General features: G+C 36.6%; 1 protein-coding gene across 5 annotated transcripts in view; it reads left to right on the forward strand.

Annotated features, from left to right (window-relative positions):
* Positions 1-12,277, forward strand: part of NPNT (nephronectin) — a 51,799-nt gene that overhangs the window by 10,699 nt on the left and 28,823 nt on the right. For all 5 annotated transcript variants that reach the window (XM_017833555.1, XM_017833552.1, XM_017833557.1 and 2 more), the window contains one exon: positions 7,678-7,770. In XM_017833555.1, coding sequence (XP_017689044.1) covers positions 7,678-7,770 — 93 coding nt within the window. The remainder of the gene's footprint in view (positions 1-7,677; positions 7,771-12,277) is intronic.

Below are 12,277 nucleotides of genomic sequence, written 5' to 3' on the forward strand. Positions count from 1 at the left end.
TGGCACTGAGTGCCATGATCTAGTAAATGGACTGGATTTGGACCAAGGGTTGGACTCGATGATCTCGGAGGTCTTTTCCAACCCAATCGATTCTATGATTCTATGAAAATGAAATCAACACTAGTTTGCGTTGGTACTCAGGGCTGCAGTCTCCTGCTGCTCAGGAATTAATATGTCTTGTTTGCTTACCCCTGTGGCAGGGGTGCCGGTCTTCAGACGGCGGGGGGGGGAGCACATCAGTCAGCTATTCATCTGTCTGGGGAAAGTCAGCTTTGTTACTGTGATACAGGAGTTACTTTGCTGAAGCCAAGGGATGTTACATTTGAATAAACAAAATAGCAGTAGGGCCCAGTTTGTCTTCTGCCACCAGGCACAGAGACACTCATGCTAGCCTGCTTCTACCTGTTGGAATTCAGTAGACACGTAGAAGGATTTCAGGTAATGAACAGACATTTGAGATGATAGAGCACCATTCTTTAGGCAATTGTAATGAACAACTTGAAATGCAAACATGGAAAGATTGACAAAGCATGAAATATTTCTTGCTTTTCTAATTTTACGTGTGTTAGATCAGATGTATTTAAGTATATAAGCATTAGATTAACTTCCACTGACTTCATTAAATCCAGTTGATTTAGCCCATGCTTAAGTTATGCATGCTTTTTAGTGCTGTTCTGAATAGGAAGGCATTCATGAACCAGGGTCTGGATTTGTCCATGCGGTTCAGAAACACATTTGGCAGCAGTCATAGCCAAGCAAAGAATTCACTGCAATGAATAGCCCACACTGGTTGCAGTTTGTCATGTTAATGTGCTGTTACCGGAATCATATGTGCAAATGGAGTAACTGATTTACCCAGGCAAATGTAGTAGTTGTGCATGAAAAATTAGGAGCTGCATATGTAATGGAACTGTATGTTTTAGATGGATGCTTTAGCATGCATTTTGACAACATTTGTTGTCATGGAGGGCACAAATAAAGGCAAGTAACTAGTGAAAAATATTCAGGCATTAGATATTACCGTTTTATCTGATGATATTATCAGTTACTAATTATAGAAATTGGTCAAGGACATTTATTATCTCCCCAAAAATAGAGTAAGGAATGTTGTGCAGATGAAATGATCTGCAAATTAACACCCAGTTGCCCTAGTCAGGCTTATTAAGCTCTGCAGATATATATATTGTGACTACTAATACACTTATTTGGGAAGCAAAGTCACTTTTTTGGAAGTAATTCTGTAATGTGAGTTGTGGGTATGATGCATTTTTACCACCTACTGGTAACTCTGAGGTGGGTTAAGCTTTATGCATTCTCCTGCATTTGTGACTAGTTGAAGTATGTAGTTGAACCAAAAAGAATGTAACTCCGATTTACAGTGATTTATTTTACAAATTGTTTCATACCTTTGGGATCCTCGATCAAAATTACTGTGAGTAAGGCAGATTAATTTTCCTGAGTGTGTGTTTATGCAATTGCATAATTTACAAAGAACTGCAAAAAGTAAAATAGAAAGAGACAGGTGTGAGCTGAAGAAAAGTATGATAGAACTTGAGGTTGTGGTCTGTTAGCACCACGGGAGAAAGGCAGCCAGGTTCAGTTGAGGGAGGCAGCAGAGAGGAAAGTTTCTTTCATCAGCATGCAAGTCTTGTTATAAAACTGGCACCAGGGGAATGTAAGTAGCAATCTTAAGATTGGAAGTTCTGCAATCATCAGTGTAAGAGGATCCAATAAAAGTTTGTGGAACTAAATAGTATGTAATCATTTCTGGGCTGCTGCACAAATTGCTTTCTGTGTTTGAGCAAACTGAATGTTAAGGAGCTGGGATCTGGAGTCAGAATAAATAAGGGGGTATATGTTACTTGGGAAGAGAGGGCAGAAACAAGATTGTTCAGGTTGTTGTTCAGAATAGGTTGTTTCAGATGCAGGTATTTTGTGTATATTTTTAGATTCAGAGAGGTGAAAACAGAAGTTCAAGGACAGGCTGGACATCTGCAGCTTGGCATTTTGAGGCAGATTTCAGTGGAGGGATGCAAAAAGCAATGAAAGACTCTGAGGGCAACTTCTGGCAAAGAAACCCTCTATTAAGGAACAGAAGTTAAGAGGCAAAGCACAGAAAAAGAACATAAGAATTACACTCAATGCTGTTTTGATGAAACATAGCTAGGAATGTTGGAAAAAAAAACAATGAAAAGTTAAATTGCTAGAGATACTCCACTAAGAAAGCTCAGGGATTGCCATTGTTGGCCAAAAATGAAGAGAAGGAGTTAGGCAGGTAGGAACCAGGCATTGCAACCATCTGGTTAGGACTCCACCAAACAGTGGTTAGTAATCAAGAATTAAGTCATTAACCTTAAAATTCTAGATGAGAAGGAGCAGAGGGGGACAGCATGTCCATGCCATCAAAACGCGGATAGCTTAGTGCAGAGGAACTGACAAAGCCTGAGGGGTACTTCCAAAGCTGTTCTGAGGGAACTGTGTGCAAGGAGAAAATACAGGTGAAATTTAAAAAAACAGCATTATAGAGCCGTAATGAATAGGTTGAATGTGTTTTTCATTTGTTTTATTTATGCAGCAATTAAAAAATAATTCAGAATGGTTGAGTCATACTCAAATACCACCAGCAGCAATCAGTGGCTGGGAAGATTGGTGGCTTCTGGCTTTTACACAAGCATAACACATGCTAACAGCATATGTATTTCACCAGAAATTCTTCCTTCCTCTCTTCCACAATTGAAAAGAAACCCAAAAACATAGTTATAAGCCTAAACCACTCATTCACTTTTCAATTCCTTGTGTTATTTTTACAGAAAGTTTAATTTGTCCTGAAGTTTAAATGAGACTTAAAATGTGGTATTTTTCACCTTATTTTTGAGGAAAAAGGTAGTTCTTGTCAACCTTTAAAATGGGTACTCCATTAGATTTATGGCCAGATAAAAGACTTCAGGATACCTCCTTGACTCCATTGAAGTTAGTGGGAAATGAGAAGGAGCAAATCTTCACATCCAGCCCAACAAAAAGAATTTAAAATGATCAAACTGAAATGAATACTCTTGAGTGCAGAGTTTATTTGCTGATGTCTCTTGAATGGATAGGTCAACAAAATGAAAAGGGAAGTTTGGTTATAGTTTATTCAGTGGCAGAGATAAAATAAGCAACATTTGACTGAAGTCAAAAACAGCTGTGCTTAGGAATTTTCTTCTGTCTATCTCAGCCCACACTACTACCCAATGGGAGTACAGTTTAGCACTTTTCAGAGAGGAGTGCTTGGAGAAGTGATAGGTCTATCTTGATACTGATTCAAAAATAAATTAGCAATCTCATTTTTAGTGGCACTTTTCTATACAAGCATAAATTTAACTTTTGTTTAAAACAATTGCTATTATTGAGTAGAAAGGTTTTGCTTCCTTTTGTCAACCTTTCTCACACTCTTATCTTCTGTACTTCATTGCCCTAAGTGACTTTCTCAGCCTGGTGTACCTCTCCACTGTCTACATTTCCTTTTTGCCTAGTAGGGAAACAAGTATTACATAACAGGCTGAAGTCAATCGACATGGCTTATTTCAGTCATTGTAAATGTGGGTTGATTGGAGGGAAATGATGGTTTCTTGGTTGTGGAGGAATTTTTTACTTGTTAAGATGCAGAAAATACTAATTGGGAGACTTTTTTCCCTGCTACTTGGGAGTCTACTTCTGTTTAAAAAATGGATAAACTCCATGTGTCTGTGTGTGAGCAGAGCGACTGAAGTATTCTGGTCTGTTGTATCTGGAATTTTGCAAGAAAAAAAGTAGAGTGGAAAAATTAAAAGAAAACACCCAGTCACATGGGCACACATAGTATATGCTCAGACTCATACCAAACAGCTGAAATAGTTGTTTGCTATTAAAAGAAATGCTGAAAGTCAGGCTTAAGCTTATTTTTATACCTGGATCTCATTGTTTAGAGTGTTTAAATAGAACCTGTTGTGAGTCAGTGAGTGTATCTGCTGCCATGCAAGGGCATCTCTTCCTTTGGAGAAGGGAGGGAATATTTGCAGGATGCAGATGGCAGAGCTGGAGTTGGCCCACCTCTCTGGGCCTGGTCACTCTGGTAGGGATCAGTGGGAAGGGCATGCAGATGTCCTTGGTGGAACTCCAGCCAGGCATGCAGGCTTGCTTGAACACCATCTGATTCTTAAGTCCTGAGCACCCTACAAAGCCCCATTACAGTTAATGGGAGGATATCCAAGACCTTTTGTGAGAGTGGCTTGATTCCTCATAGGAAATGCCATGAGATTTATCTATGGTGTTGGCTGAGTTACAGATTTTGCTATGTTAACTCTAAAACTGTATATAGAAATATACGGTTTTCTGTATATATTTCTGTATATATTTCTTCTGTATATAGAAATTCTTCAGTTGTAACACTGTATTGAATGTCAGCTGTGTGTAAATAAGATGCATAATGCTTAAGTAGCCAAATTGCATAGAATGTACTCTAATAAGCAGGATTTCTTCAAGTACAGTGTTTGGCAGCACACAAAGGTTTCCAAATACCTGTTTATTATGCAAAAAAAAGCATTTTATGATGACTTTGACTTTCTGGATAGTGGTTTTCTAATCATTAGGAAGCTTTGCTTGGAGTAGTAGAGATTCTTGAGCTGTAGACTGTTGAGGGGCTGAGATCTCCTTTAACTGAGACTTTTAAAAGCAGAAAAGAGATATATCTGTCATGTGATTTAAGTGCATTTCTTAATTATATCTTGAGACTAGGAGGTAGACTAGATCAGCAGTTACCCACCTGTATGTAATACAAGACATTATATCATGCATAAAGTGGAACTACATTTGTTGAGATGTGTTGGACTAGATTTTGGAGATCCCACAGATCCAATTCCATGATGTAATAACATGGCCTGTGTTGCATGTTTCATATCTGTAGAAGTTGTTTTAAACAAATGCTAATACATAATTTTTATTCAATAAAATATATGACCTGCTTGGGTAACTAAGAGAATTAAGCAAAACATCTGATTCCTAATACAAATGTATTTCACCTTTTGAATTAGAGGAACATTTTAATTTCTAAATGAAATTAAAATCTCATTTATTTCATAACTGAATTTTAGAAGGCTTTTCATCTTCAAGCATGAGGGTTTTTTCCTCTATCTGAGCTGCTGCTAATGTACAATTTATGCAATTGAGGGAGAAACATAGGCTTTAAAGTCAGCTAAACTGAAGTTGCCACAGGTTAAGCTATTGAACTGTTATATTTCACACCAAGCTGATCCCATGGTACTTTGTGTTTTTTAAAAGGAATTATTTAAATAAGTGTATCCCACTTCACAATATGGATCTTCTTTGAAGTGCGGTTGAAATTTAATGGAAACTTTCAAAAACATATTTATAGTAATTTCTTTTTTTTCTCCTGTGGTTTAGATCATGTTTTCTTTTTCCCTAGTGACTTTGAAGTTGGTCTTCACAGTTTTCCTTTTGCCACCATCACCTCTAATTGGACTTGGATCTGTGATGTCAGGAAGATGAGTCTCAGTGTCTAAATTAGCTCTTGCAAAAAGATACTTTTTTTATGTTTATGATCATTGTGATTAAAAAAAGCAGTAAATGTTTCCAAGTACAATGTTCTAGAGTTTTCTCAGGATGTAGCAGTTGCTCTTCAGTCAGATCTGTCCATTCTGTAAGGGCATAGCATACTTTTTGAAACATACCTTTTAGTAGTCTAAGAAGCCCCTTTCTTTTACACTGTCAGTGAGAGGTGTTTCTGAACCTAAATCCCATTTATTTTTTTCTGGACAGTGTGTATTGGAGAAAAAAATAAATCTTACATTAATTAAGAAACAACCTTTTCTGTTACCTTTTAAGATATTCCTTAACACAATTTTCTGGAAAGAGACCTCACCATCATATTAGAAAGTTCTGTCAAGAGCAGTGCTGTAGATTTAAAACAAGGCTTTATGTTATCAGTGGATATCACTGACTATATGTATATAATATGTTTTAACAAAAATGATAATAAAGGGCAAATGCAGTCCTAAAACTGGAGCAAACTCCTTCTATGCGAACAGTTGCTTCTATATATGTATTTGAGGGAATTGCTGATTCTGGATGCTTTGAATCTTATGGAAAAGATTTTAAAAGGTCAGAGATGTATTTGCATGGTTCTTCCACAACCAAAACTAATCTCTTGTTTCTGTCTTAATTTTGTTTAATTCAACCCTGTTGAACAGCTTGGCTAGAATGCAAGCTACATTTTTGAGTGTGGAGATTTCTGTTAAATTACATCCTTAATACATCCAGGTTTATGATACAGCCTGTTGTCAAATTAATTAATATTACAGCTGGATCTAGTTAGTTACTTTGCGAATTCCAAATGATACTGTTACTTTATGAAATGAACTTAAAGCCAGGGTAAATAGATAAATCCTGATTACAGGCTAATAAAGTTATGCCACCCTCTGATTTCTGTCTATTTTGTGTCTGTCTTGCTTAAACTGAGCTCACCAGAACTTTGCATCTGCATTTTATCATATAATGATAAACAATATTACAGAGCATAGTAAATACTTCACTTTTCCACTAGATTGAAACAGTATGTTTTGTAACAGAAAAACATTTCTAATAAAGAGAACTTGGAAATGTTTAAAATTTTAATCTGTCAAATGGTTTCTGGAGCTTTGCAGGATTCATTGCACTCTGATAATACTCCTGTTAGCTAATTCTACATCAGTAGAACTAAATTTGTGCATGAATTCTCATATTTCTTCAAAAGCAATGCTTATCTTTGTGTTATTGAAGTTCTAAAAGTTTGCTTTAAGAATTTTGTTTGTGTTATATTGAGAGAGGTACCAAAAAATGGCTTCCTAACTACTATTTCTTGGAGTTCTGTGTTTATTTGACTCTGGAAGCAGAAGAGACCATAATTTCTGAGCTATGGTCTGTACATTCTGAGACTGTATCTAAACAGCAGGGTGGATAATAAATGCTTGAAATGTTCAGAGAAGTGAGTTGGATGTGTGCAGTGATAAAGTACCGTATTACAGTCAGTGTTGCTTTTGCCCAGTTCTTTTTTCCTCCAAAACAAAAGAGAGAGAGAGAAAAAAAAAAAAAAGCAATTCCTATACCAGAATCCAAGCACCCAAAAGGGAGAGGTTCAGGCAAAACGTTGCTCAATGAGGGGGTAAAGAGTGTTGCCTTGTGGTCATAGAGGAAAGCAGTGAATGCTGGGACCTCTGCTACTGCCTGCTAATAACTGCACAAGGGCTTTTTGTGTTGCCAGTGACACTGAGGTACACATTTTCTATGTAGCTGGGGCATATTCCAGGTTTATCAAATTTAATGTCATAAATCATAGAACATGCATACATACACAGAGCAAGTGAAGGCATAGTGCCTGCTTGCTGATTAGGTATTAAAAGAGTTTAATAGCCCAGAAAGAGCATGATGTAGTAGTGTTGTACAGAAATAGACTACTTACAAGTATCTCCCTCTTCCCACAAGTATTGGGGTGGTGGTTGGTTTTGAAAGTGCGCCTGATGTTAGCAGTGGTATTTGAAGCATATAATATTGCTGATGGGAGGGACATAAACAGTACTATTTGTTAGGTCACTGCCATTTGTTTCAAAGTAAAGCACTGTCAGCTGTAACTGGAGTGGAAAAAAATGAGTATTCCTCTATTTGCAGCTATATGCCAGCCAGGGTGCAAACATGGCGAATGCATTGGGCCAAACAAGTGTAAGTGCCACCCAGGTTACATTGGAAAAACCTGCAACCAAGGTATGAAATAGTTTATTTTTGAAGTTATGGAAGTATTGTTGATCCCTCTACCCCCTTCTGCCAATGCTGTGTGTGTCACCTGTGTTTATAGGGTAATGAACTCATATACCAGGTCTGTTACTGCTGTAGCTATTCTGATAGGGACTGACATTTGTAAAGAGAATGACATTTGCAGTGGGATGACACAGGGAAATTAAGCTGAAATCAATGTGAATAGTATATAGTAGGTATTTACATGCTCTCCTGAATCTGAAACAAATTATTTAAAACTTGTGGTCAGGATTGTTATTTTACAAGGTCACAATTTTCAGTTTTGGATAGTATTTGTTTAATTAAAAAACCCTATCATTCATACATTCTCATTTTTGTTTTTCTAATCATGAACTAACTAGGTAGCAACAAATTGTACTACATACTGAAGAGTTGGTGTAAAGATTAAGTATTGTTTTACTGAATTACCAATATAGTTTCATTGTTTGTTTTTTTTTTTTTTCCTGAAAATTACTTCCAAAACATGTCATGGTATAAAGATCATAGAGTATAAAACAGAATTGTAATACGTGATTTATTAGATTTTGTTGGCCAAGCATCAAACATACAAACAAAGATATCTTAGTGAGACTGTTCTCTTTTTCAGTTGTCTCAGCCTACAGGAAAAGTTAATGCATTTTCTGAGTACTGAGGAAGTATGGTAGAAGAGTGTGATATTTAGAACGGTTTTGTTGTTGAAAAATGGACCCTGATGTTGGCTAACCTTCTTATGACGTGTTGAATTTTAGAGTTATTTTCTTTAAAAATAGATGCATATTTATTTTTGGATTTACTAATCCCTCCTGAACTGATGTGGAAATTAATGTTGTGTTTTTCAGTTTTTTTACAAGTTTGTCATCTCTCAAATTATCCTGTCTTCTTATCCCCTTAGTTTGGGCTGACATTTTAAAGGATGGGTTGTTATGATTTTATTCTACACATATTTTAGTCAGTCTAGAACATTTTTAGAAAACAGTGCAGTGAACTAGTAGTTGTTATATGTATATGGAACAGGTTTTATATGTACTAGTTACTTTAATAATATAAAAAAAATGCTGTGCAAGTTGCTGGAGGCTGCAATCTTGAACTAAACTATGTACTTGCCACTAAATGCTATGGAAGGAAAATACTGTGTTGATAAATGATTAAAGGAAGTCTTTTAGGCAGTATTGATCAAATATTCTTGCATGGTATTGGTGACAAAGTTGCCCCGACTGAGGTGCATGAGGTTTCTGAGATGCCTACTGACTGTGGTGCCCCAAATGTCCACCAGTTCAGGTGACTACTGCTATTGTATTACATGATGAGACCCTCGAGCTGTTCCTGGGATCAGGGTATGTGTTCTTGCCATGTGAAACACTTCTATCCCACCTCCTGGGATCATCATGCAAGAAAGATGGTGTCAAGGGGTGAGGTGGTCCTCTGTGTCAGGTGGTGTGATCCTTCTACCTGCACGGCTTGAAGCAGTAGTACAATTTCTTGCAAAGGGGATGGAGGCTAATAGATGGATGGCTGTGATGGGAAAGCTGAACCTGCAGTGCCATTAGCATGCAGAGCAAATAACTGATTGTATTACCTTGATGTTCTATGTCTGTATTCTGGAAAGTATTGACTCTCCACCACACTCATGGTTGTCACTGGCATTTGTTTCTTTCCTCTGCTCTTCTTTCAAGGCCTGCCCTTTTTATTTTTTTCTGAGTTCCTTTGTAAAGTGAGAGCAATGGAAATTGATTATCAGGTTAGATAAAGATGAAACTGATTTAGATAAAGCTGGAAGTTGAAGAAAATGAGGGTTAACTTCTGCATTTGGCAGCTATTGATTAATCACACTAAGTGATGTGAACAAAATTCTCTTCAGGGGTTACAAATCTCTCAAGAGTTTGACATGGTAGTGTGATGGTAGTTGCTGGAAATGAGAGCTGATCTACTCTTTATAGCATGGTGATAACAGTTTAATTTTTGTACTTGGTTTCTGGTCTTTGGTTTTCTATTTTCAAAGTTGAGTGAATGAGGTACTGAATATTTGACTTCTGTGTTGCTTGATCCAAGTTAGCTAATAGATAGAAAAAGGCAGAAAAACTGAGTGCTGGAGTCTGCAGAAGCTAATTAAAAATAGCAGTGTATTGTATCTTGCTAGGGATAAACGCCCCATTGTTAAATGTTCACTGAAGTTGGTCCAAGATCGTGTGTGGCGCCACGCAGCAACCAAAGAAGTCACATCTGGATTTGCCAGCAAAGGCACTTGTCCTTTCCTTGTACTCACATTTTCATTTCACTTCTTTAAAAATCTTTAAAAAATAAAATACTTGTGCTCAGCAGCCTATGTTTGTTATGAACCTGCTTTCCATAGTGCTCAAAACTGTCCGTCTGTTTTTATGTGCAGTACTGTCTTATGTTATTTTGAAATTAAGAACGCTGGTTTTGTATTGACTGTACAGTTGTAGGCAATGCGGGAAATTAAATGGCTGATCAGTGAAATTTCCCAGGTATAGGACAGTGAGTGGACATCCCCACAAGAAAATAAAAGAGATTTGCTAAACTTTTTAATAGTGTTACACTTTATATTTTAAATGCTGGTATGAGATTATAAGTGACTAAAAGAAATTATCATATTTTATTAAAATAAAAAACGATGTAAAAGTGTTATTTTTATTACCCTTTGAGTTTATACATTTTAGCTTTCAATTTTTTTAGAGGCAACTTCTGCTGTTTTCTTATTTCCTCTTTTGATGCATAGACATTTCTACTGTGATGTCTTTATAGATGTTGCTTGAAATATACAATTGATAAGTAACTGGCATTTCTTCAAGAGCCATGTTGCTATGGCTGATTTTTTTTTGGCTGCTGACATTTGCCTGAGCCTGTTCTTGAAAAGTAGCCTTTACTTAAGGAAAAAGAAACACTCAAACAGATCTAAATAGCAGTATATAAATAGCAGGAATACTCCCTGTCCCTGTGCAGCACATCCAGACATTTCTTAGGGAAGTATACTGCTGCAGATTATGGGTGCATGGAGGTGTATCAAGGGAGCTGTAAGCATATTCATACAGGCCTTTATGTAGCACTAGTAGGACCTGCTAGGAATTGTACAATATGCCTCCTAGGGAACTATGTGATGCTTGTCATGTGGTTTCCAAGTATGTGCCTGTCTGCACTGCTAAAAAGAAGAAAAGTTGCATTTTGGGAAAAATTAGATGGGCTGAGCAGTATGCTCTAACACACCTAATCTGTTTGCAGGCTGGCTTTTCTCTTAAGCAGCCATAGCACTGACAGTACTTGTTTTCCTGAACAGTAGTATTCGTTCTGACTCCATAAGGTTAAAAACAACTTTCTCTCAATAACCAGTTTCAAAGGGAAAAGTGAAGACAAATGACATATGAGATTTAGGTTTAAGTGGAGTTGTGCTAACAGCCTGTTTTTGCTGTCTGGTGACCTTAGGTTTCTGTTACATCAGCCAAACTTAAAATTTTTAATTTTTCAAGGTGTTTTTTTAAGATGCGAATCAGAGGAGTCGGACAGCATTTGTTCATAGACAGAAATATAATGAAATGAAGGCAATAGAAATAATTTAAAGCTAAAATTCCACAAATAGAAAGCATGTGATATGATTTCGTAATACAGTTGGTTGTGCCTGCTTTATAATATCAGGTTATTCTCAGAGTATGTTACTAATAGCTGTCTATTTGTCAGTACCAGAGCTTTCATTTCTGTACTAAGAATATTTTGTACCAAATGGTGGTGTAGAATTCAGAGTCCTACAGAGAGATCCAATTATTTAAGGCTCATAATGTAATCTATACTTTATTCAAGATGGTAAACTGGGAACAGTCATAAATTTTTATGATTTTCAACTTTGAGTCTGTGATCATAACTCTGGAAGTAAGTGCAAGACACTTCTTAAGTCTTCAGGAGTATCTAAACTTAGGAGCTGAATTGCAGGGGGATTTAAGCACTGAAAGTTAACACAAGACACTGTTAAAATGCTGCTCTGTCAACTTAATTTCAATGTTACCTTTCCTTGTTCTGCCCCTACTTCTAGTTAAGTATTTTATACTTAGTTCTGTTGCGCATTTGTTTTGTGAAGTCATGCTTTTTGTACAAAAGAGGAAAAATACATGTATCTTAGACAAGGGGAACTGTTTTTTTCCTCTTACTTTTTACTTTCTCTTACTTTACATCTCAAAATGATGGTTGTCAGTGAACCTCAGTATATTCAATAGTGTGGGCTCCTTGGGGATACGCTTATGAATTGAAATCAAATGCTAGCAGAGTTTTTTAATTTAATAATGACTTTTTTAACAGACACATTGTATATGTAATAAATACGTTCATACAGTTATAATGTCTGTCAGGAGCTGCCTATTTGTATGTTTTGCAGAAGAAAGGAAAAATAAAGCAGGGGTTTTTTTGGTGCTGCCGAGAGACGTTTAACTTCCAAAATATGAGCTTTCATCTGTTTATTGTTGAACATTTTTAT

This window comes from Lepidothrix coronata, unplaced genomic scaffold, assembly GCF_001604755.1.
Source record: "Lepidothrix coronata isolate B3197 unplaced genomic scaffold, Lepidothrix_coronata-1.0 Scaffold215, whole genome shotgun sequence".
Taxonomy (NCBI): domain Eukaryota; kingdom Metazoa; phylum Chordata; class Aves; order Passeriformes; family Pipridae; genus Lepidothrix; species Lepidothrix coronata.